Source organism: Phaseolus vulgaris, chromosome 2 (genome assembly GCF_000499845.2).
Source record: "Phaseolus vulgaris cultivar G19833 chromosome 2, P. vulgaris v2.0, whole genome shotgun sequence".
Lineage (NCBI taxonomy): Eukaryota > Viridiplantae > Streptophyta > Magnoliopsida > Fabales > Fabaceae > Phaseolus > Phaseolus vulgaris.
This window is the reverse complement of record NC_023758.2, coordinates 31,758,877-31,784,165: the sequence shown is the minus strand read 5'-3', so window position 1 is coordinate 31,784,165 and position 25,289 is coordinate 31,758,877. Positions and strand designations below refer to the sequence as shown.

The 25,289-nt window shown below is 31.9% G+C and overlaps 3 protein-coding genes across 5 annotated transcripts; 1 reads left to right on the top strand and 2 right to left on the bottom strand.

Moving 5' to 3' along the window:
• Positions 1 to 4,528: 4,528 nt before the first annotated feature.
• LOC137811472 (mitochondrial adenine nucleotide transporter ADNT1-like) lies at positions 4,529 to 8,527 on the top strand. 2 transcript variants are annotated; one of them, XM_068613248.1, is made up of 8 exons: positions 4,529 to 4,751; positions 5,713 to 5,761; positions 5,852 to 6,015; positions 6,119 to 6,156; positions 7,377 to 7,486; positions 7,585 to 7,698; positions 7,778 to 8,116; positions 8,234 to 8,527. In XM_068613248.1, the coding sequence occupies exons 1-8, from the start codon at positions 4,648 to 4,650 to the stop codon at positions 8,315 to 8,317; spliced, it is 1,002 nt and encodes a 333-aa protein (XP_068469349.1). In that variant the 5' UTR covers positions 4,529 to 4,647; the 3' UTR covers positions 8,318 to 8,527. The 2 variants fall into 2 exon arrangements, with proteins under 2 accessions (XP_068469349.1, XP_068469347.1); XM_068613246.1 differs by having other exon boundaries at positions 7,374 to 7,486.
• A 1,228-nt stretch (positions 8,528 to 9,755) lies between these two features.
• On the bottom strand, positions 9,756 to 11,428 carry LOC137809700 (COP1-interactive protein 1-like). Its single transcript, XM_068610794.1, has one exon. It carries the CDS (start codon positions 11,426 to 11,428, stop codon positions 9,764 to 9,766), a length of 1,665 nt encoding a protein of 554 aa, XP_068466895.1. The 3' UTR covers positions 9,756 to 9,763.
• Positions 11,429 to 15,812: 4,384 nt separating this feature from the next.
• LOC137811471 (uncharacterized) lies at positions 15,813 to 22,443 on the bottom strand. 2 transcript variants are annotated; one of them, XM_068613244.1, is made up of 7 exons: positions 21,102 to 22,443; positions 20,937 to 21,002; positions 19,864 to 20,008; positions 19,563 to 19,781; positions 16,472 to 16,664; positions 16,160 to 16,355; positions 15,813 to 16,046 (listed from the first exon to the last, which is right to left on the bottom strand). In XM_068613244.1, exons 1-7 carry the CDS (start codon positions 22,256 to 22,258, stop codon positions 15,935 to 15,937), a joined length of 2,088 nt encoding a protein of 695 aa, XP_068469345.1. In that variant the 5' UTR covers positions 22,259 to 22,443; the 3' UTR covers positions 15,813 to 15,934. The 2 variants fall into 2 exon arrangements, with proteins under 2 accessions (XP_068469345.1, XP_068469346.1); XM_068613245.1 differs by lacking the exons at positions 15,813 to 16,046; positions 16,160 to 16,355; positions 16,472 to 16,664 and adding an exon at positions 17,539 to 18,698 and having other exon boundaries at positions 19,433 to 19,781; positions 21,102 to 22,423.
• Between the last annotated feature and the right edge of the window lie 2,846 nt (positions 22,444 to 25,289).

Genomic DNA, 25,289 nt, shown 5'->3' with positions numbered 1-25,289 from the left:
TAATTGGGATACGATTTGTTCTCCCCTTGAGAATGAAGGTTTGAAAATTATTAACCTTCACCATGAAAATAATGCATATCTTCTTAAGCTTGCTTGGAACTTTGCTTATAGCAACAAGCCTTGGTCTTTGCTCTTGAAAGCTAGGGTCCTTAAATCAAAATACGAGTTTCGAATGGTTTATAGATCGTCATCTCTTTAGCTTGGAATTAAGCAGTTTTATTCTACTATACTTGATTATACTTCTTGGACTGTTGGTACATGTTCTCTTATTAATTTTTGGAATGATAAATGGTGTGCTACTACTTCTTTAGCAAATATTGCAGGATTATCTGATGGTGCTAGTATTCCGGATACAGTCTCTCAATTTTGGACAGGTGGTGATTGGAATATTCCATTGTCTTTACAGCAGATGCCTCATCTTTTTAGTCATATCATGGTTAGGGCGGTACAGGATATTCCTAATTGGATTCTAGATGAGTCTGGTCGTCTCACTCTTAAATCAGTTAGGACTTTTTTCTTGGATCCAGGGGTTTCCTGTGGTTGGGGTAAATTTATTTGGTCTTCATATATTCCGCCTACAGATCATCATATTCAAAATAAAGGTTTGCATATTTGTTCTATGTGTACGCTTTGTGAAAAGCACAAGGAATCTATTCAACATTTATTTTTTGAATGTGCTAATGCTTTGCGTATTTGGAGTCGGGTTCAACACATTTTTCCTACTTATCATTTCTCTAATAAGGATTATCTTTTTTCTTTTATTAAGAGTGATGGTAGTCCGTTGGTTAAATTAATTAAGCTAGCTGTGATAACTTTTTTTATTTGGATGATATGGCGTATGAGGAATTATTCTCGTTTTCAGGATAAGATTGAGGTTTCTAGGACTATTTTGGTTATTAAAGACTTAACTTGTCTAGTGGGTAATTCGTCTAAGGCTTCAATGAAGAATGATATGTTTGATTTCAATGTGCTAAAGTTTTTTGGTATTAACACTCGTACTGGTCAAGTTCTACGTCCTCTTCCTGTTAGATGAGAGTTTCCTTCACCAGGCTAGGTTAAAATTAACACTGATGGGGCTGCTGGGGATATCCTGGTCTTGCTACTTGCGGAGGTATTTTTCGTGGGAGTATGGGGGAATTTATTGGAGTTTTTTCTGCGTTTCTTGAAGTTCAGACTGCTCTGGTTGCTGAGTTTTATGGGGTTATACATGCTATGGAGGAAGCTCAAAAGATAGGGCTTACTAATGTCTGGCTAGAATGTGATTCTGCTTTGGTTTGTGATGCGTTTACTGCTAGGACAAATGTTCCTTGGATGCTTCATAATCGATGGAATGCTTGTCTTAATTATTGTGGGAAAATTAGGTTTATGGTTACTCATATTTTTCGTGAAGGAAATGCGTGTGCTGATAATTTGGCTAATTTAGAATTTTTTCATAGAGAATCTTTTCTTTGGTATAATAGGCTTCCACCTTGTCTGTTCTTAGAATTCTTTATGAATAGGTATAGTCTACCTATGTATCGTTTTTGTTAACATATGGGTTTGGTCTAGTCCCCCCGTATTTTTGTATTTTCTTTCTTTTTTCTTTTGTTTAATAATACTTTTTTCATGTGATGGTAAATGATTGTTGTTACTTAAGGTGTCAGCCTCGCTGAGATCTTAAGTGACATAGTGATGCATAACATGAAAATTTTTATTTAAAAAAAAAAATTCTATTACAAGAAGATAACTACAATAAATTGAGATTTATCACATCCAACCTCAATGTAAAGAAGATTTAGTTGAGATTTATTACATCCAAACTTAATGTAAAGAAGATTTATTAAATTCAACCTAATATAAAGAAGATTTAGTTACTCCTATATATTAGAATCACAAAGCAAAAATAATGACAAGATTGAAGTGGAAGTAGCCGCTTCCAATTTTTGGTCTCTTTCATGTAGTAGCAACTTCCAATTTTTTTTTCTTTGCCCAAATTTTTTTATTTTTTCCTTCTTATTTGGTCTTTTCAACCATCATTCCAAAAGAGTGGCTTCTTGTTGGTCAATCATAAATATCAAAAAAGTGATTTCTTGTTGGTCAATCATAAATACTCGTTCAATGAGATACAACTTTTTAAATAGTGTTTGTTTTATCTGATTTATCGGAGAAATGTGATTTTGATGAGAATGTTGTATTTTTAGTTAGGTGAGTGTTTTTCTTGTTTGACGAGTACACTACTTTTATCTTTGATCATTGGGTATAAAGATTTTGAACTGGCTTTCTCATCTCTTCAAGCTTCCATTTCCCTACAAAATTTATAAAAAAAATTTAATCACTTTTAATCTTGCAAAAGAAATTGTCAAAACAACTAAATTTGGAATGAAATCAACAAAAGTATATGATGCAAAAACAATGACAAATTAAAAGGTAGTATGGTAAAACAAGTTATTATCATACTTATCAATATGTAAAATTGACAATAATATTTTTAAGAACTAAAATCAATAAAAAAATAATATTTATAAAGATTTTAAATATATTTAATTCTAGAACAAAATTATAACAAAATGTTAGAAACATATTTGTTAGCATATTGTTTTTTATCACACACTTTATATTTTTGAATAAATTTTATTATAAATTCGGAAAATTGTGAATAGTATTTCTTATTTAATAAAAAGAACTTTCGTAAGTTCTATTATATTCTTGACAGTGATAAAGATACTGATAAAAATTAATATACCTAAGAGTGTGAGTATTGAGTTGTTACCATTTTTTTCCTAAATGCATTGATGTTTATACCGAAAGAATCGTATCAACAATAAATGTAAAAGTATACATTTTTTATTAATAGATTTATTCAACGTTAACTCGCTTCTTTACTAATAGTTAATAGGTTTAATTAGCTGATCATATATATTTTTTTATCAAAAATTAAATTAAAAAGTAAAAGTACTTTTACTACAAGCGGGAAAAACACGTTTTCCAATTTTGGATTCACATCTTTTGTAATGAAAAAACTAGTTTTGGTCAGACGAACTTTCCAAAGTCAAAACCCATTTTCATATCACAAATACTAGATTATATAGATATGCTTGAATGTTTTATTTTGGTAAAACGATTTATTTCATAATATACACCTCATAAATCTTATCCATTTTAAGAGTAAGGATAACATTTTTCTTCTTTTAAATCAACATAATAAATTGCAGAAGTGTCGTGTAATTTCTGGAAAAAAAATCTGAAGTTTTGATCGCTACGAAAGAAAACCCTCATTTATTATAATCACGTGAAACATCAATATGCTGATAATGTCATTTTAGAATAAAGTTGTAGAAAGAGACAGATTGACAACTTTCAGCTATAGGAGAGAAAAAAATAAAAGTAAAAAGTACAGACAAAACAGAAATAACATCACATATAAAGAAAATGAAAAATTGTAAAGAGTAGGAAATAGAAAGGAACCATATAGAGAATATTGTCTATTGATTATAGGTATTTATTTTGTTTAGGTCGTTACTTTATATTTTCTAGTTGTATTAAGTTATAATAATTTTAATTTGCGTATTTGAGGGTTGTATGATCATGGATTGAATCCGGTAGTAAATATTTATGATTGAATCATTCTCGATCATATTAGGATCGATCTAGACAATGTAATAATTTGAATTTTGAGAAACTTTTAAATCTCGTTAACTTGCGCCACTTACTTAGGAATTGTATGGTTATGGGTCAAGTCCGATAATACTTATAGTCAAATCATTCTCGATCATAATATTTATGAATGATAAGATGGAAATCATAGTAATTGACTTATTATAACTTAATACGACTAAAAAATAGAAGAAAAAAACAATCTGACATAGAAGATAACAAAAACCGATCATCAATACACATTTTCTCTTCTCTGAGGTTAGAAAATACTATACTATCTCCTATAGCACAACTCATTTGATTATTTTTATATTTCATGTCTTAATTTATATTTTATTAAAATTTATTAATTTAATATATTATTATTGTTATTATTATTTATAGTTGTAATAAGAATGTCAAATGAAAATAGTGGTCTGAAACCATCTTTTTCCATTAATAAATGCTTACAATTTTATTTAAACAACCTTTTATTCAATAGATGCAATGCGCCTTCATTTGTAAACAGCAAAGCATCTGAACCGATAGGTATAAAATGGATCATGCGTTCCGTTGGGTTGTTCTTTGCTTAACGAAACTGTCTTAAAACCTAAAATAAATAAATAAATAAATAAAAATATAAATGCTTTCTTGTGCATGAGAATTACGGGAATACCAAGCGGGAACTCACAGATCACACGTTATCTCTACGCATATATATATATATATAGAGGTCCACGTAAATAATTTATAAATTATATTTCTGTTAGTGGTAATAAAAGTAAAACTAATAATTAATTATATAAATTAAAATAGATCGTTACGTAAATAATTTTGTCCAAATTTAATATTATTTTTTTAGTTTTAATTTAAATAATTATAAAATAATATAATATAATATAATAGTTGATTTTCCAAAGCGAAATTCTTTCGACTAGAAAATTTTCGTAACGATTCTGTTATACCGTTTACATTCCTTTCTCTTCTCATTCTCCGCAGAATCGATCTCTCACCAAAACTACCTACTCCGAAGCAATGGCCTCCGAAGCAAAGCCTGCCGGTGAGGCTGCCAAACCTCGTACTCACGAGTTTCTCAGCATCTGCAAGTCTCTCGTCGCCGGTGGAGTTGCCGGAGGAGTGTGAGTTTCACTCTGCATTAATTCTTTTATTTTCTTTTTCATTCTTCTTGCGATTATTTTTTAGACCATTGAAGCCTCTTTACTTCTTTATTATGCATTTTCAAAAGCTTGAAATCGTTACGCTCTGATCATTCAATCTGAATTTTCTTGTCTTTCATTCTTTCTTGAATGTTATTTTCTGGACTATTAGTCATTGGAGCTCGATAGGTTTGTTTGACATTTCAATACGTCAGGAAAAATAGAAGATAGAGATAAAAAGACATCAAAGAAAGGGAAACGTATTAAATAAATGTTTAATGATAAAGATAAATGAAATGGAGTGAAATATTAAATACCTTAATATAGATAAATAATTTAAATCTAAAAAAAGATATTTCTGTAGTGTTTTTTTTCCATTGTTAAGTTAAATGCATAAATGATATGATTTTCTATGCAGTGAAGATAAGCTCTTTGACTGTCAAATCTAGTGGGGTAAAGTCTATTTGTCGACATACGAATATGTTTGTTAAAAGTACTCTTCTAAATTTATTAGGGATTTTGACTATATCTGAAGAGAATAACAAAACAAGCAACGCAGGCATAAACTGCGTTAGATTTTACCTTAGAAAATAATAAAATCTGACACAATAAGAAAACGTTTCTTTTAATTTTGATAAAATTTTAAAATGCGTATATCGGTAGAAAATATAAATAAAAAATAAAGACAAGTATATGGAAATGGAACGTTGTGTTCAACGTTAATTATTTTAATATTCAAAATAATCAAATAATTTTGCCTTGTACCAAGAGTCATGTATCAAATGGGTTTTGACTTTTTATACAATACATTACCGTCCTTAATACTATTATTTTAATATTTTTCTATACATTTATTACATATATTTATATTTAAATCAATTATGTCTTATGTTGTCAAATTATCATTTCTCATCGAACATTATATATCTAACCTATGTTGTAGGTCACGAAGTGCTGTGGCTCCACTGGAGAGGTTGAAGATTCTGCTGCAGGTAGTTCCCATTAAATAAATGTTGCAGGAGGAAGAATGTGCTCATGATATATTCTGTTGCTTAGAAACAAATTGCCCTTTGAGAATGCAGGTTCAAAATAGTCAAAATATAAAATACAACGGAACAAGTCAAGGCTTAAAATATATATGGAAAACTGAGGGTTTTAGAGGATTGTTTAAAGGAAACGGAACTAACTGTGCACGTATTGTCCCCAATTCAGCAGTGAAGTTCTTCAGCTATGAGCAAGCTTTGAAGTACGTTTCTCCACATTTGTTTTCTGAAATCTATTTCATTATTCTCTTGTACATTTGTTAATTAGATATCAGCCTCCCTCTAATTGTGCCAATACTAGTGCAGGGGTATTTTATGGTTCTACCAGCAGCAACCGGGAAATGGTACGACCAAAAACAATTCTTATTTGAATACAGATTTCTATCGGTATTCGAACTATAAGCATGTGCGTGTCAATCTGCATTTTTATTTTTATCAATGCAATCACAATATTAAAAATGGGTGTTTTGTAGAGTAAAATATAACTTTTTAATAAAGAAATTGTGAAAAAGGAGGAATAGATAGTACAGAAGAAATAAAGTAGCTGCATTACTGGCACGTCAGTTTGTATACTGCACGTAAGTCCTTCGCTACAATGCCATTGTTTTGGAAGGAAATATTCTAGTAATATAGGCTTTAAAACTAACAAAAAAAAATAGTTTTCCGAGTGAGTAATAACTGTCCGTAAGGACTTATCCGCGATGTATTGTACAAGTCTCCCAGGATACAACAGGAACTTTTTGGATATTTTTGAGGATCAGAACTAGCAAGTTTATCTTTATTTAAGTAATACTCAAATCAAACCCAGAATTATTATAATAATAAAATATTGAAGAGAGAGATGTTGGAGATCCCACATCGACTAGAGATAAGGACATTTCATAATATATAAATGGGTGCAGACCTCAACCTTATGAGCCGGTTTTATGGGGTTGAGTTAGGCTTAAAGTCCACTTCGTAATAAGAGAAAGAAAAAAAAATGTGAAGAATGGAGAAGAAGGAGAAGAAGCACGACGGTTTCAAGAGGATCCTGAGTGAGAGTTGTGTGAAGAAATCTAGGGTTTTACCACTTACTCTGTTTTTATTTCACACACTCTGTTTTCCGTTTTTATTTTGCTATATTAGGTTCTTGTTTTACAACAAATATGAACAAAGGAATCAACCCCCATATTGAGAATAAGATCGATGTATGTTTTGTCTGAGACATGTGATTCATAATTAATGTGTTTTCCTACCCTTCTAAGACTTATCATCATCATTCGATAGTTCTTTGTGGTTGATGCTTGAATTCCATTCCTCATACCACTTACTCTGTTTTCATTTCACACACTCTGTTTTCCGTTTTTATTTTGTTATATTAGGTTCTTGTTTTACAACAAATATGAACAAAGGAATCAACCCCCATCTGGCAGTATTGAGAATAAGATCGATGTATGTTTTGTCTGAGACATGTGATTCATAATTAATGTGTTTTCCTACCTTTCTAAGACTTATCATCATCATTCGATAGTTCTTTGTGGTTGATGCTTGAATTCCATTCCTCATACCATCTTTTTCGCAGAAGAAGCTCAGCTCACTCCCATTTTGCGTCTTGGAGCTGGAGCTTGTGCGGGAATCATTGCCATGTCTGCCACTTATCCAATGGACATGGTGCGAGGAAGGCTAACCGTCCAGGTATTTTGTTTTGGAAGTGCTGTTTGTGGAAAGATAAAGATGCTTCATTGAATCGCTTGCTCCGTTGGCCATAACTTAATTTTTCAATGATCCTGTAGACAGAAGCATCTCCACGTCAATACAGGGGAATTTACCATGCTCTTTCAACAGTCTTCAGGGAAGAAGGTCCTCGAGCTTTGTATAAAGGCTGGCTACCTTCAGTTATAGGAGTTGTAAGTAAACAACATTCGATACTTCAAAAGATATTGGCATTTCATTTTTGCATGAACATATTAAGCTGTGTGTCTGCAGATACCATATGTGGGTCTTAATTTTGCCCTATATGAGTCTCTCAAAGACTGGTTGATTCGATCTAAACCATTTGGAATGGGTCAAGACTCTGAGCTAAGTGTAACAACAAGGCTTGCATGTGGGGCTGCTGCTGGTACTGTTGGCCAAACTGTGGCTTACCCTCTTGATGTGATTCGCCGAAGAATGCAAATGGTGGGATGGAAAGATGCTGCACCAGTTGTCGCTGGTGAGGGGAAGAGCATAATGGAGTATAGTGGCATGGTTGATGCATTCAGGAAAACTGTGCATCACGAGGGATTTGGAGCATTATACAAGGGCTTAGTTCCCAATTCGGTGAAGGTCAGTTAATTCATTCACCCACTTCCCCAACTTCCTTGTCATATTAATAATGTTCTATATTTTGAATCACATGGAAATTATAAAAACATTTTGGTTACATTCCTTTCTTTATTTCAGGTGGTCCCTTCCATAGCTATTGCTTTTGTGTCATACGAGATGGTCAAGGACATTCTTGGAGTAGAAGTGAGAATCTCACATTGAAGAATTAACAATTTCTTTAGGCTTTTATTTGAATTTGTAAAAAGTTACAGTATTAGAAGTTCATTTCATTTTCTGAAAATAAATTTCCACATACCATTCTTTCTCAGCATATACAGTGCAAGATTTTGTACATTTTGTGCATTGTAAGTTGAGTGGATGATTCTGAACATGATAATAACGATTATAGTTTTCTTTTACAGTTTATTATTCTATTATTCTATTTGGCCATATAGGTCTAATGTTGATGATATCTAAGATGCACGAGAAGATTTTTCCTATAAAAAAGGGTCAAATCTAGACTAATTCCAATCGGAAGAGTATGAATTGTTCACGAAATTTAAGCACCAAATTTTAACACAAAATCAGAATAAGTTTCACGGGAGAACACAATCATATTAGGATTCCACCGATTTCACGAGAAAGTTGTCCCCTTGAAGTAAGGGATTCAAGTTAAACGCACCTTCTGATTTATAGGACACCTTCTATGATTGATTCTAATATTAGTTGGAGAAGAACCTACAATGTTTTTGAATATTCAATTTTTTAAGAAAAAGACGTAATCTCATTTATTATGACAATTTAATTAAAATTGACTTACTAAATAGCATATTATATTATTATGATGATAAGAAAAACCCAACATAATAAGTTGTTATTATATCATTTCTTATTTTAGTGACCTAAAAAATTTGGTGTTTATAAAAAACATGCACCACATCCCTTTTTATAAAGGTAGCTACATCCCTCAATAAGTCATGGATTCTTATATTTTCACTAGTGATACTGCAATTGCAATATAAGGTTAACATTCGGGACTTGTGGAAGAAACGTGAATAAAAAATATTATGAATTTCCTCCTAAAGCACCTACATTATTTATACTTGGGTCGTGAAACCTGTGTACTTGATGAGGATCCAAAAATAAGTTGACAAAACACGTTGAAGTGAAATGATAGGAAAAAGAAGTTAATTATTTCCCATAGATAATGGAAGAAAATGGACAGACCAAAATTTTCTAACAATTTATCTAATCGAACATAGGCACGTAGGAACATAATCTTGGTAGAAGGAATTTGTTGCCATGATTGGTGGCTGTAGCAGCTAATAGGTATAGTGTGATCGGTTGTTGATTACAAGCTTGTACCTAAAACTTATCAGAAATGGCATTCTCTTAGAAAGCACACGTTTTAAGAAAGTGTGTTCCATATCTAGTGTTCTGGTACTGGCAACAGTGTTCCGGTACTCACAATATAGTCTCACATCATTCAGGAGTCAAAGTGAATGACAATTTATATACTCTTTTTGTTCCAACTGACCCAGATATCTTTCAAAGACAAAATCGTGACAAAATACCGATCTTTAAAGTAGATAATACTTTGAATACCATGTAATTGATTGTAAGTGATACTATTTTTTTGACTTGAAGTCGCATCAACTAGTTAAGAATTTAAAGAAAAATAGAGAATGGTTTCCTGCTACCAAATCTTCTTTCTCTTTGACAATCCTTTAGATAGAGGTAGCGATTGCGATGAAACTCAACCAGCAAACAAAGTTGCCTTATTGCTTCCCTCTTCTTCTCCCCAAGCCCAACCAACTCACCATCTTTCTCTTTCACAACCCTTTCCAACTTTTCCACTTTCCTTTCAAGCTGCCTCACTGATTTCATCAGATTCAGCTTCTCCCCTCCTTCTTTGCTCACCATCGCTTCCAACTTCCACAACATCTCTTTCAATTTCAACTCTTTCTCTTCTTTCTCACTCAACAACACCTTAAGCCCTTCTACCTTCTCTTTCACCTCTTTCACTTCACCATTTCTTTGTCTTATCCAATCCTTAGCAAACTCAACTTCCCCCACCATTTTAGCCACACGCTCTCTGTGCTCCTCAAGCTTCCCTGCAGCCAAATCTAGTGCTTCTGCACCCAATTCCAACCCCTTTATATCAACCTCTATTGGTGCCGACGCTGTGCTTGCCCTCACTCTTAGTTCCTCTTCGTACCTAGCAATTCTCTCCCTAAGGATTCTCTTCTCTTCCTCGTATCTTTGCTCTGCCCTTTTGTGACTCTCTTTGTTTTCATTCTTCAGCTGTTCTGCCTCATGGATTCTATGGTTCAACATTTGAATTGTTCTTTCCATTTTCCTTTCTGATAGTTGCTGACACAACTTCATATTCTTGGACCCAATTTCGGCTCGTTTGTGTTCTGCACCTATTTCTGCCACTGCTCTTTCTAGTTCATTGTTTCTATCCTCCAATTCCCTCTGTTTCCTATATCGAGATTCCACTTCCAGTTCCAGGTCCTTTATCCTTGCAAGAAAACCCTCCTTTTCTTCAGCCAAATCCTCCTCAAGAATTTCAACCCGAGCAGAGCATAATTGCGAAACTTCTGCTCTTGTTCTTTCCAATTGTTCTTCCAACTCTTTGTTACGATTGCTCAAGGAATCCAACATCTGTTGCATGGCATTAATCTGGTCATCGAAGTCCTTCTTCTTGCGTCTAACCTTCTCTTTCTTTTTCCCTTTCTGCGTCCGAAGAGACTTTGCCTCTTGCTCGAGCTTGTGTATCCGTGCCATCAGTTCAGAAATTTTGGACGCTGCATGATCCTCGTTGGTTTTGAGTTTTGCTTGCAACACAGACACTGTTCCTTTGCTCTCTTTCAGAAACAGTTCAAGCTGCAAAACTCGTCTCTGCAAATAAGCGTTTTGTTTATCTTCACGTGCTTGGCTTTCAACTTGAAGTTCTGGATTCCTTTTGAACTGTTCCTCAAACTCGTTGGATGCCTGAGTCTTGAGAAGTAGTTCGAGAGAACGTTCCGTTTCTCTGGGGAAAGGTTTTTGGTTTGAATCGTTGATGTCTGAATTAGCATCTGCTTCCTCGGAGGAAAAGTACTCAGACTCCGAGCTGGAGGAAGAAGACACTGAGGACATCCTATGACCTGATTTCACGTACTCTCCGGTGAGACGACCATACAATGAGTACAGTGACTGGTACTGAGTGTAGAAATCCTCCACCAGCCACCCAAGCTCTTTCTCTTTCTCTTTCTTCGAGGTTCCATCTTCGTTTTTAATAAGCTTTGCGATTCTACTCAGGTCGGTTTCCATATCTGTCAACAACATAGAGAGATGGTTACAGTAAAATGTATAATTCAAAAAAATATTTGTTCGTTTTTCTGACAATTCTAACCTGTCTCTAACATAATTTTTTTATAAACTTTTATTATAATTATAAAAATAAGGAACAAATTCTTTTGAACCAGTCATGATAAATATTTTTATACTAAAATTGAAATATATTTAGTGCATATAAATTTTTGTTATCAATTTATATCATTCATAATTATATAATATACATATATTCCTATTCTTTTATCTTATATTTTAGAGATTATACTTATCTCCATATTATCCGTGTCTTATAGTGTTAGTATCTATACTCCATTTGATGAAAGTTGACATTGCAAACTACGTAAGATTGGTGAAGACTAATCATGAAATTTTGCAGTTCTCAGTTCTTTTTGTAACGATTTCAACTCTTGATTTTATAGTTTAGAAAAATTAACTAACATTGGTGAAGAACATGTTGAAAAATATGTCGCTAGCAACAATGAAACTAAAATACAATTCCAAAAGTGTTTCTGGTATTGTTCTTTTATCAGAATTAGAATTTCATTATGATAATCGTCATTTTTCATTTAACAGATTTTAGTATCATGCAGAAGATACAAAAACACAAATACATGATCTGCACCTGTTTTTGTTCTTCTGAGTGCTTCGGATTTTTCAGGATCAATTTGGCTCCGGAAGGACTTGGAGAATCCCCCTAGACGGTGTTTGAACATCCTTTTGTTAAATTTAGAAGGAAATTTCTTGCAAGGAACTATCCATTTTCTTCCTCGGAAAATGAATAGGAACCCTGAAACTGAAAAGTGAACACAGGCATCAGAAATTAAGAGGCCATTCTAAATGTCAATGTATGCATATTCATTAATATGAATAAACCATGGTCAACAGAAAATTAGCAACAGTAGCAGTTATTGATTGCAATATTTGAAAGTGTTTGATGTGCCAAGAAAAAGAGACCAATATTTCTCAACAAGCAAAACATGAATTTAGTTTACACAATTCACACATTTAATATACTCTCACATTCAATATAGTCTCGTTTAAGAATTGAGATCAAAATAATTTAAATACACTTTTCTCCCTTAATTCATCGATATATAAAAAATCGTAACTGAATTAAGAAATTCTAAAATTGGTAATATTTGATCTAACCATAATATCTCAGAAAACATTATGTTTACACAAATTTTATCTATATGGCGAACATAGTTTACAGTACCCATTTATTATATATTAATCATGATATTTAGGCAAGAAAGCAAAGAAATTGTATGAGGAAGAGAAACTTGTTCTCCCAGAAGCTTGAAGAGCTAAGAATTTAGTTTTCTGGAGCAGTTTAGATTTGCTCAAGAACACAATTCCACCAAGTTTAAAAGAAAATGCATTGAAAAATAATATTTAACTGAAAGTGCCGATTGATTTAGTTGAAATCCAATTTTTCTTGAGTTTGTCATTGTTTTATCAAACCTTTTGTATGGAGAAAGAACATGAACAGATAGCACAATCATAGAATCCAGAAGATACATGTATAAGTTCTACATTCATGGATTGAAAGATAAATACAGTAACACAGATCCACAAATTAAGTCCCCACACATTTATAATTTCCTTTTTAATTTACAATCAATCATATAATATTACATTATTGTTTCTGATCAGCTTTTAGAAGGAAGGAAACAATGATAAAATCCAAGTTTTTGGTGTATTCATTATTTTTCAAAATCCCATGCACTGAATGTTTTCTCAGACTATTGATGCATTGATTATTCCAGATTCAAATTACAAATCTGGGAATGAAACATATATTGTAAAATCTAATTTTTCCTTAGTAAAGATGAAAGAAGAAAACTGTTACCTGGGAATGGAACTCGACTTCCACCAAACAGAAGGGATTAAGAAATATTGAATGGAAATAATCCAAGGCAAAGTAGTTCTATAACGATAAATAAATTCAATGGTTTTGGGAATAATTAAAAAAAGAGAGGAGCTATTCATTTTGTTAATATAAAAGGAAAATGTGGAAATATTATAAAAATATTATTATTGTTACTCTTATCATTATCTTTTTTTTATTTGTAAAAATGTGTTAACAGTTTTATTATATTCAAAATATTTAATTTTATTAATAATTGATAGTAAAAGATTAGTAATTATAATATTAATATTTATTGAAAGACCAAATATACATTAAATAAAAGTATATTATTATAGATGACTATTATTTTCATCTTATATGATACTATTACAATTGTATTTGAGGATGAATATTATCAAATCTTTTTTCATCTATATTTATATACTTATTTATATATGGGATTTCCCACTTTAACTGTTTTAAATTGTTTTCTTTTTTATCATTGTTTAATATTTTATTTTATTAATTTATTTGGTTGTTTAGATATTTTATAATTTTAGAAGTTAAGAAAACAGTTTTTTAATTTAAAATTTTTATTTTATTTATTCTCACTTAACTGACAGAAGTGTGAAGAGATTGATAGGCTAATTTTTATTTTTTGTCACCTATCACTTAACTAGCAGAAGAGTGAAGAAATTAATTATCCTCTTTAAAACACGTTATCAAAATCATTTTAGTTTTTGAATGTAAATTAGTTTTTTAATTTTTTCTCTCCTTCCTCAAATCTCTTAAAATCCAATAACATATATATCTCATACATATCAATACATATCAATACACATGAATTTATATTTAAATAAATAATATATATATATATATAATAATAATAGTAAAAAAAAAAACTAACGCGCTGTGTTCCCGTAGTTTTCCATAAAAGGAATTCCTTAGTCCTTTCTGTCTACCTGTTGTGGTGGATATCTTTGTATTTTCTTCCTATAAAAAATTAAAAATTACATAAAATTAAATTAGTGGAACATCATCTTACAAATCAATGGGAGGGTGTTTAAAAAATATATATGAACTTATTAAAACCAAAAAAAAAATATATATCAATTAATTGTATAAGTTTGTGAGGTATAATTTTAAATTTTATGGGCTGTAGCTTGAAATAATCGATTTTTAATACTTGTTTTCACTTAGTAAGGATAAATGAGTAAATAAATTATAAATGTACAGAGTAATAACATAAAAAAAATATATGAAATTATAATAAAAAAAAGTAATAAAGATAAATTTTACATGTTTTATTAATAAACCAGTGAATAAGTTATAAAACTACTTAATTATAAGATAAAGATAGTATACAAAAGATTATAGGAACACAAAAGATAGTATAAAATAAAGATTATCAAACAAATTCTTTTCACAATCTACTCCGTAATAGGAACACAAAAATTATGAGCAGGCAATCTTTATAAAATGTGGTAATAAAGATAGGTAAAATAAGATTATCGAGTTCTTGATAAAGTACGAAATCATTTTCTAAGATATTTATAATTTATAAAAACATATGATAATGAGTTGTTTAATTTTTAAAAAATTATATATCTAGTATAAATGTTAGTGATTAAATCAATTATTCTATCAAAATTTATTTAACAAAAAATGTTACCCTGTGTTAAAAGAAAAAGATAAAATTTTATCTAAAACATGATAAGATTTTATTTCCTTTGACATCTTAAATTGTGAACGTAAGTAAATAATTTTAAAACAAAATTCTTTTATATTTTGGTGTATAAAATGATTACCTTATTTTCTTTCAACCACAATAATTAGAGAAGATGTTTTTTAATTATAAATATAGTAAAAAGAACTACACTTAAAAATTAGATGAAAGTTGAATTTTAGACGATTATATGATAATATATATTTAAAAAAAATAGTTGAAATAATAGTATAGACTCGACAATAAATTATTTTCACAACATACAATAAATAATTTTGTATTTTATTAATATTAGACAAATTTTACTTTTTTATTCTGGTTATCCGTAGATCAACCGTATTCCCTGCATAACCTCGCCCACCACTAAAAATCATGTAACTTCTCATAAACTAATGGAACTGAATCTAAGAATTCAATTAAAAAATTTACATAATAAAAGACTTTTTTAAGGAAAGAAAAATATTTTAAAACTTAATTATAATTTTCTTAACTTGTAATAGCATCAACAGATTTAGAAATCTAACATATCTTTAAGCGTAATCGATTGCTTTGATTCCTAAATTCAAAAATTACTTTGATTCCTAAATTCAAAAATGAGTAGCAACTTGCAATAATCATAGTTTTAAACAAGTTTGTCAACAATTTCACAATATATAAACTTCGTTAACTCCTTTACATGCTCCTCAAATGCGTTTACAAGTCAAAACTTGGAAAGCTCAAAATATTGCATTAGCTCCTGCAGATGCTACTGGTTTTGAGATATCTATTTCCACATCTAATAAAAATGACGTTTCAACTTAAAGACAATGGTCCAAGAATTTTATAATGTGCAGGTATATCACGTCCTGCATTTGCTAGTTACACGACAATTAAATCTTCCCCAATATATACACACTAAAAATAGAACTACAAGTTATTATTAATCATCCAAAGACAGTTTTTGCTTCTTCCATTTGTAAGCAGCTTCCAAGATCTTGAGATTTGTTGTCTGACTTTCTTCAGGAAACAAAAAGTCGATGAAATCTTCAATTCTGCAAAATTAAATTAACAGGAATGATGTCAGAAAAAAAGAAGACTTACAAAAGTATAACAGCAAAAATATTTCATAGGTATAAAATTAACATACACCGAGTTAGTTACATACCTGGTAGAACCATCTTCAGTGGTAACATGTCTTCTCTTCTTGAGCTTTTTGGGCAGCTTAGACTGGACTAAGCTAACATCACCCAGATCTCCAAATGTAGTCTCCATGTTAAGCCATTTTTCCAATAACATTGCCCTTTCTTCTTTCAAATCTGGAGCTGATGATCTGAAGTAGTTGAGAGCCTTCTCAAACACCCCTAATACAGGCATAAACAAGATATGAAGAGATTCAGAAAATTATCCCACTTATGTTCAAACTAACTGAAAACAACCAATTAACAGCATAAGAGCCATATAGCACTGGATCACATACTTCTAGCACGCTCAATGCATTGCTTCTTTTGTTCGTTTTCTGTTACGTCTACATTGTCCACGTCCATAGCTGTTGCCTCAAATTCCGCATAGCTTATCCATACCTTCAAGTGCTTTGTTCGGTCAAGAAGCCTTTCATAAAGTGCTCTTGCTCTATCAAATTCACCCTCAGCAGTCTCAAAGTCAATGAATGCCTGCTTGTATCAACAAATTCAGTTACATTATGACTAATGTGAATATAGCTATCAAGGTATACAATATAAGACAAACAATAGAAGTCAAATAAGGAATGATGAAAAAGGAAGCTGTCACATCAGAGCATAACCATATATAAGTGAGTGTGGCAACATACACCCACTCACTCAACTTTTTCAGTTGAAAAACACAAATTTTCCATTTTTAAATCAGTTTTAAATTAATGAACGTTTAAGAGATTTTCAATTAAATTTTGTTGAACGCAAAGCACTTTTCATCTCCTCTGTTCTATCTGCTACATCATTCAACCGGCAAGCTTGCCACCTTGCCCTTCATTGCTGTCCTATGTTCAAATTGAACCACCATCAACCTAAACCAATCAGACCATCCAAAATTTGATTGCTACCCAATCTTCCACCAACAGCTGTGGGCACCTCAATCAGGGTTATAATGAAGTTGCCACATCTCATCAAACCATGTGATCATGGACAGGAAGGAGGAGTCACTTCAAGAAGTTACTAGAGGGAGATTAACTATAAGTAAAGATGGCAAGTTCGTGAATAAAGTAGAAAATAGGTCTTCATGTAATAAATCCGTCCTTGGACATAAGGATAGCCTATAGTTCCTTTGACTATTCTTTTAGTAATTTAGCTTGTAGCTTTGTTTGGACACAAGGAGGGAAAGAAAGTGTTTGGCCACTCCTTCCATGCGCCTAACCTCTAAAGAGAAAGCACCTCTGTACATTGGCCACAAGTTTGGGAGTGAATGAAAAGTATTGCTTTTAAGACATGGTTGGGCTTTTGAGGGCTGTGAACACTTCTCTTTCAGAAACTCTTATCTCGAAGAAGAATTTGAGTTTCAATTTCCTCTCTTGGTTAGCTCAAGAGTTAGTGGTGCAAGAGGAACCTTTCCTCCTTTAGTTCTTGAGTCATGTTCATGGCTAGTTTCCAAGAGAAGATATCATTCCAAAGGTAAATTTCTTCTCCTAGTCGTCTTTCTTACTTCTTCTAATTATTTCCTTTTTTTTGTGCATTTCTTCTGCTTTCCTTCTTGGTTCTTCTTGGTCATACCTAGGCTACCCACACACTTTACAACCACCACTCAAACCATCCACAAGACGGTCACCATGACCTTTGGTAGCCAAGAGTGAAACAACCCCACAGAAAGAACCTTCAAAGAAACCATCCTTAGCTAGGCCCTTGGACCTACCTTGCACAACAAGTTGCAATGCAACCTAAACATGCGCCTTGACCACCCAAACAGCCATAAACCACCTTCAAACACCACCCAAATCTACCACCAACATTTCCGTCCATGTTGCCATCCATAAGTGACAAGAAACCACCCTAATCCATCCTAAAACAACAAGTTGGAGATTCCTTGCCATACAAGCTTCTGCAACCAAAACCCATTCCAACAACACCAATAAACGCCTTTCATTCAGTAAAACAACCTAAGAAAGCCACAAGATTAATCCTAAACCAAGATACAATACAACTGGTGCAGAGCTTTCTTTGATGCTTGCTAGACAAACCATACAAAAGAACCAAGGGTTTCCATGGTTGGAACTTAAAGTGGACGACCCTCATCTCTCCATGAACCTAAAAGGTTTATATCCCCACTTGCACAAAGAGGTAGCAGCAATGCAGCCTCAGATGGGGTAAAAGGATTACATGCCAAATCCTGGTGGTCGACATTTTACAGAAGTGAAAGTAGCAAATACAATGTTTAACTATGCTAGCATTGATCTCTCCTCCGAATCAAGTCAAAATCTACTGTATAAGCATCCATGTGGAAAATAAACGAAGTATTGGATGCATTGATAATAACAAATCCTCTTTCAAATAATAAGCCAGTAAACATTAAAGTTATAGGCATCTTCATACTCGGTAGATATTTTAATACTATAGCCCTAATCACTAGTGAGACAAATTTGTCATTTACAAGTTGTCTTTACCTACTTTTTCAGTGGTTTTAGTATAAGGCTCCTAAAAGTGATCTTTGTATTATGTTTAAGTAAAAAGGCTACCCACCTATTTTCATAATTTCCGTCCATGTTGCCATCCATAAGTGACAAGAAACCACCATAATCCATCCTAAAACAAGTTGGAGATTCCTTGCCATACAAGCTTCTGCAACCAAACCCATTCCAACAACACCAATAAACGCCTTTCATCCAGTAAAACAACCTAAGAAAGCCACAAGATCAATCCTAAACCAAGATACAATACAACTGGTGCAGAGCTTTCTTTGATGTTTGCTAGACAAACCATACAAAAGAACCAAGGATTTCCATGGTTGGAACTTAAAGTGGACGACCCTCATCTCTACATGAACCTAAAAGGTTCAAATCCCCACTTGCCCAAAGAGGTAGCACCAATGCAGCCTCAGATGGGGTAAAAGGATTACATGCCAAATCCTGATGGTCGACATTTTACAGAAGTGAAGGTAGCAAATACAATGTTTAACTATGCTAGCATTGATCTCCTCCGAATCAAGTCAAAATCTACTGTATAAACATCCATGTGGAAAATAAACGAAGTATTGGATGCATTGCTAATAACAAATCCTCTTTCAAATAATAAGCCAGTAAACATTAAAGTTATAGACATCTTCATACTCGGTAGATATTTTAATACTATAGCCCTAATCACTAGTGAGACAAATTTGTCATTTACAAGTTGTCTTTACCTACTTTTTCAGTGGTTTTAGTATAAGGCTCCTAAAAGTGATCTTTGTATTATGTTTAAGTAAAAAGGCTATCCACCTATTTTCATAATTTCCCTTTCCATCCAAGTCCAAAATTTAAATAAATCCCTGTGCCGGATCAAGAATGATGCTAAACAATTAAATGCGAGTGTCCAGACATTTTCTTTCACGAGAAACAAATTGTGTACCTTCCACAAGAGTTCAGGCATGTCCAATGCTGGTTGGGCAATTGCAAGCTCAAAAATTCCTCGAGCTCGATCCGTCTCAGATAATGATCTCTCCAACTCAGCATACTTGCTCCAAGCATAACAATTTTCTGGAGACCACTCCAGATATTTTTCATATAGTTTTCTGCACCGGTCTATATTACCAAGCTGCAGTTCTATCTCTATATACTTCTTAAAAATCTGTTGTCAAAGAGTAACATTGGGTGAAAAGTCAACCAGATTGCAGTAAAAGAAGTTGTGTTTGTGTCCATGGATATATTACCTTATCTTTAGGAGCCTTTCCAATGGCATTTCCTAATATTTGACGAGCAGCCTTGAGATTCAGCTGACGTATTTCAAACTGTGCTGCTAGAAGCCATAATTTTGCAAACGAGAACTTCTGGTGAGGTATCTGGTTGAGGCACTCCCTAAAGAAGTGGAAGTAACAAAGAACGTCAGTATGATCAAGACTCAATAGCAGTACAGTAAATCTATGATACCAATACTACAATGAAATTGTCTTTTAAGTGAATTAGTAAAGGAAGATAATACACAAGATTCTCCTGAAATTCAAGTCAAATGTGATTGTAGATTCCAGTAGAAATTATGCTTGACAATACAATGCTAAGGATAATGACTTACATAATTTTTAACGTTTGGAAGTAATTATTCATAAATAATGGTTGATACATAGAAGATTACTGAAGTTGGAAAAGTAATTGTATTTGATATAAACTGAGGCATAACTGTAATTCCAGTGTTCCTCGTATGTCACACAGTGAGGGTTAATAAGCACTAGTATCGCAACTTGTATCGAATCATAAGATTGAAATACAACAAAAAAATACTGGAGATAAATCATCGCGTATGATATTTAGTGTTTACTGTAAACTATTTAAAATAGAAATAGATAAAAAAACAACTTTTGAAGAAATCATGTAAAACAAGAATACTAGTTATACATGAGATTGTGAAGAACTTATTTTAGAAGAATAGAAACGAAGCAATAAAATAACTAAACAAAGTATGTGCATTTAATGAATTACAAATAAAAGGTGGAATAATGGAATAGAATAAGTTTACAAGTGTTCTTTCAAATTTCTTCACTTAAAAATTTAAACTTACGTAAATTATCAATTTTTTCAAGAAAATTGGTGAAAAAGTAAAAACATGAATCGTAGTATTCATTTAAGATACAAATCCAGAGAATTTGAATAATGAATCCTAACATTCGAATGGTGAATTATATTATTCTCATAACTATGAGTTGATGAACAAAAATAGAAATCTAAACATGATAGAAATAGAAATCAATACAGTTAGATCCAAAATTTAAGTTCATAAACAGATGCATACCTGTATACGTCCCTTGTTCGCTCCGCATCCCCAGCATCGAGCTCTTCATAGAGTGCATAATTAATCCTACGTTGCACATACACGATTAACAAACATTAGGTAAAAAATGTCAAAACAGTGAATAAACAAATAAGACAGGAACAATGAAATCTAAATCAAACATACCACAAATAAATATAGCGCTGCCAGTAGCGCTTCTCCTCCGCCGGGGGAACATTGGCTATAGCTCTCTCATAAACCTCCCTGATCCTTTCCTTATCCCCCACACTTTCCTCCAACCTTATGTAGTCAAACCAGGAATCATAATTCAACGGACTCTTCTTCACTTCGTCCTCATACTGAAACCTTCTCTTCCCAACGATGGCATCTTCGATTCCTTCTCTGTCCCCATACTGCTTCTCAAATGCCACAAATTTTCTATACAAATCTTCCGCCCTTCCCTTGGGAATATGATCAAGAGCAAACTTATAGATAGCTCTTGCACGCTCAGTCTCCTTACACCTTTCCTCAAACTCAGCAAAAGCAACAAATAACTGCTCTGCTTCCTCGTCATCAGATAGCTTATCCACAGCTCTCTCGTACACGGTCCTAGCCTTCCCAACCTCGCCACTCTTCATCTCAAACTTAGCATAGCGTATCCAAGCACCAACCCGAGGGTGGCACTCGACAAATCGCTCAAAAATCCCTCTGGCGCGTTCAATTTCATTGTACCTAAGCTCAAATTTTAAGTACGACAGCCATCCCTGCTGGTCCGGAGTCCACTTCATCCACCTCTCGAAAACCTGCCTCGCGCCGGCGACATTGCCTAACATCTCCTCCATGTGAATGTACTTGTACCACAACTGATCCACCCTCGGAAGAAGCGTGACGGCGCGATCCCACACGTTGCGGGCGTGGTTTATGAACTTGTTCTTCATCTCGACCTCCGCGTACTTGAGCCAGAGCGTGTGGTTCTTGTAATCCACCTCCAGCGCCCTCTCCCAAACGGAACGCGCGCGTTTGAAATCCTTCTGCGATTCCTCCCATTGCGCGTACTTGATCCACACGCCAATGTTCCATCGAACGCGGCGGATAAGGTCCTCGAACTCCTTGCGCTTGCGAAGCCGGTATTCGCCGAGCTCGGTGGAGTCGGTGATTTTCTGCTTAGGAGGGCGGATCTCCGCCTCTTGACGCTCCCGAGCCTCCCGGAGAATTTGCTCGGCGGTGATTTGGATAGGAGCAGGGGTTTTATTCTTGACCCTGGTTGGACGCGGAAGCTTCACCTCCGTGTCCTTCCGAGTGAGGTAACCCAGGGTTGGGTCCGCCTCCTTCGATGAAGACATCGTTGCAGGTTATTAGCAATTTCTCAGGGTGCAATGTAGCTCTGTGCGTGAACCCTAACCAGATGAGGAAGAACCCTAACCAGATGGGGAAGAACGCTCTCTATTGCGTTTTTCCAATTTACCTTGATTTAACCACTATTTGCAACTTACGATTAGGGTTTATTCGTACATTCCCTCTCTATAACATTTTTATATTAATTTTTTATAGTACTTCAAAAAAAAGTTGTAGAGATAAGATTAAATCTTTCCTTTTCTATTATCAACTTATTCAATAATTTAAAAAATATATATAACATTTTAAGATTAAATCTTATGATTTTTTAACTTTTCCGTCACCATCCTCCTTTATTATATATACTATGGCTACACAGACGCGAGATAAAGATATGCGTATTTTTTATTTCTATTTTTATATATATTTATATTTAATATTAAATATCAAATAAATAATATTATTATTCATACATTTATATTAATAATATAATTTTATAGTCATTATAAATAAAAAATATCATTATCATGCAAAATTATTATTCTCTCTACAGTTTTCTCTTTTTTTCTTATTAATTTTTTTATAATATATCAGTTTTTTACATGGAAAATATTGGAAAGTAAGTAAGTGAAAGGAAAAATAGAGAGTGAGAAGTAGGAAAATTAGTTTATGTGTAACGGAGAATCGTACCAATGGTTTCTTAAATAAATTTTAAAATTGCTATAATAGTGAAGGTTGAAACAATTCTTTCAAATTTAATATTAATTATTTTTTTAATTTTAAATTTAAGTGATTATAAAATAACAAAATAATCAAAATAATAAAATAAAATATTGATATAAAGATAAAATAGGAAAATAAATTTATACAACCAAAACAATTATAATAAAAAATTTCCTCTGTATATAGATATATAGTATAGATAACTAAAATAAATTAATAAAATAAAATATTGATTGGTAGATAACTAAATAATTTATTTTGTAAATAAGGTTATATAATATTTTAATACTATTTTTTAATAAAATTACAGTAAATAAATTAAGTTAATTAATAATAAGATAAACTATATTTATATAATAATTTCAAGTGGGAAACATAAGATGTTAAGATATAAATAACACTAAAAATAAAATATACTGATATTGAATAATAAATTATTACAAATTAAAATTGCTTAAGTTTATAATAATTGCTTTAAAAATATATATTAAAATTGTAAAACTATTAACTAATTTTAGGAATTTTTTTTTCTTATATATTTTCCATCTTTCATTTTAAGATTTTGAATGTTTATAGCACATTAATATTTTAAAAATTAAAAAACAATGAATGTAAAATAAATTAATTACGATTACTTATATAATTTTCCTTTAAATTATTATATATGTGTTATCATTCATTTTTTTCACATTTTACAATCATAAATACACTCTTTAATAATTATATAAATATTATTCTTTGCATGTTTGAGTAGCACAGAAACCTTCTTCTTATGCCGTTAGATCCATAAAAAATAGAAAGGTGGTCTTTCTCCCTTTTGCACAATCAAGGCAAGGTTGCAAATCAGCGTCCGAGACGGCATATCCACCATGGCTAGAGTAGCTAAAACATCTTAAAAATTATAAAAATAAAATATTTATATTTACTTTTAATTAGATAATTTAGAAATTGTAAATAATTTTTTTAAATAATATTATATAACTTTTTAATACTATTTTTTTTATAAAAGTAAAGAAAAGTAAGTTAATAAATAATAAGATAAAAGGGTATTGATATATTAATTTCAAGTAAATTTTATATTTGTTAACAGTATTAATTTATCTAAAAATGAAATTGATCAATTTTAAATGCAAATGATAACATTATAAAATACTTTTTTTTAATTAATTTGATAAGACTATTGTTGTCTTTAAAAACTCACATATTACAACACACTCAAAATTAAAAATTTATAACTATTAATAAAACATGAAAAACATACTATTAGTTTATTCTTAATCTTTATTCATCTCTCCAGTTTTCTCTTTTTTTCTTATTAATTTTATTATTTTTTCTATAATATATCAATTTTTCACAAAATGTGGGAAGTATGGTAAAAAGAATGTGGAAAGGAAAGAGGGAAAAAGTGGAAAGTATGGTAAGTAGTTTATGTGTAGTGGAAAATCATAAAAACGGTTTCTTAAATAAATTTTAAAACTACTACAATAGTGGTGAGTAATTAGGAATAATAAATGTAGTAAACTTCTTTCAAATTTAATATTAACTATTTTTTTAAGTTTTAAATTTAAGTAATTATAAAATGACGAAATAACCAATGAGATATAGTTAGCCAACAATAATTTTTCTTTCCAGTACTTTATACTTAAGTAAGAGAGTTTAAGAAAAAATATAAGAAATATAGTAGGAATAGAAACTTAATTATCATCAGTAATATGCAGGCATGCAAACTTTAAAATAACATGAAATGGGAATTCAACATTTTTCCAATATTAAAAAAAAAGTATGAAATTAAAAATCATGAGAATTAAAAGAAAAAAAATAATATTGTGGAATACTTTTATACTATATTTAATCCTCTCCACTCATCACCCTAACAAATCAGACCAAACATTTCACGAATATGGAAATACATTAGTCAATCGTGGTTGGCGGTGCCTCATTGTCAAAATGGTCAATCACCGGTTCTTCAGATGCTTCATCATTAGTAGTCAGTGTTTTAGATGTTTCAGACTCTACTAGATCATTGTTGGGTTGAGCATCAACACCAACAGCTGGATCAACTTTAATATAAGGAGTCACCACCTAATCTCCTTCGAACATATCAATCATCATGCCTAACACTTGGAAGACAAAAGATACTAATTAGAAACCAAGGTCCAATTGTCTTCTCTTCCATGTAACTTGCTAACTATCATAACTGAGAAGCAGTAATGTACTAAATATAAAATAAGATAATGATTTAATATGACAACAAAAGTGATTACATATATAACTCATCCAAAAAAAGCTAAATATTGAAATAATTGTTTTACCTTA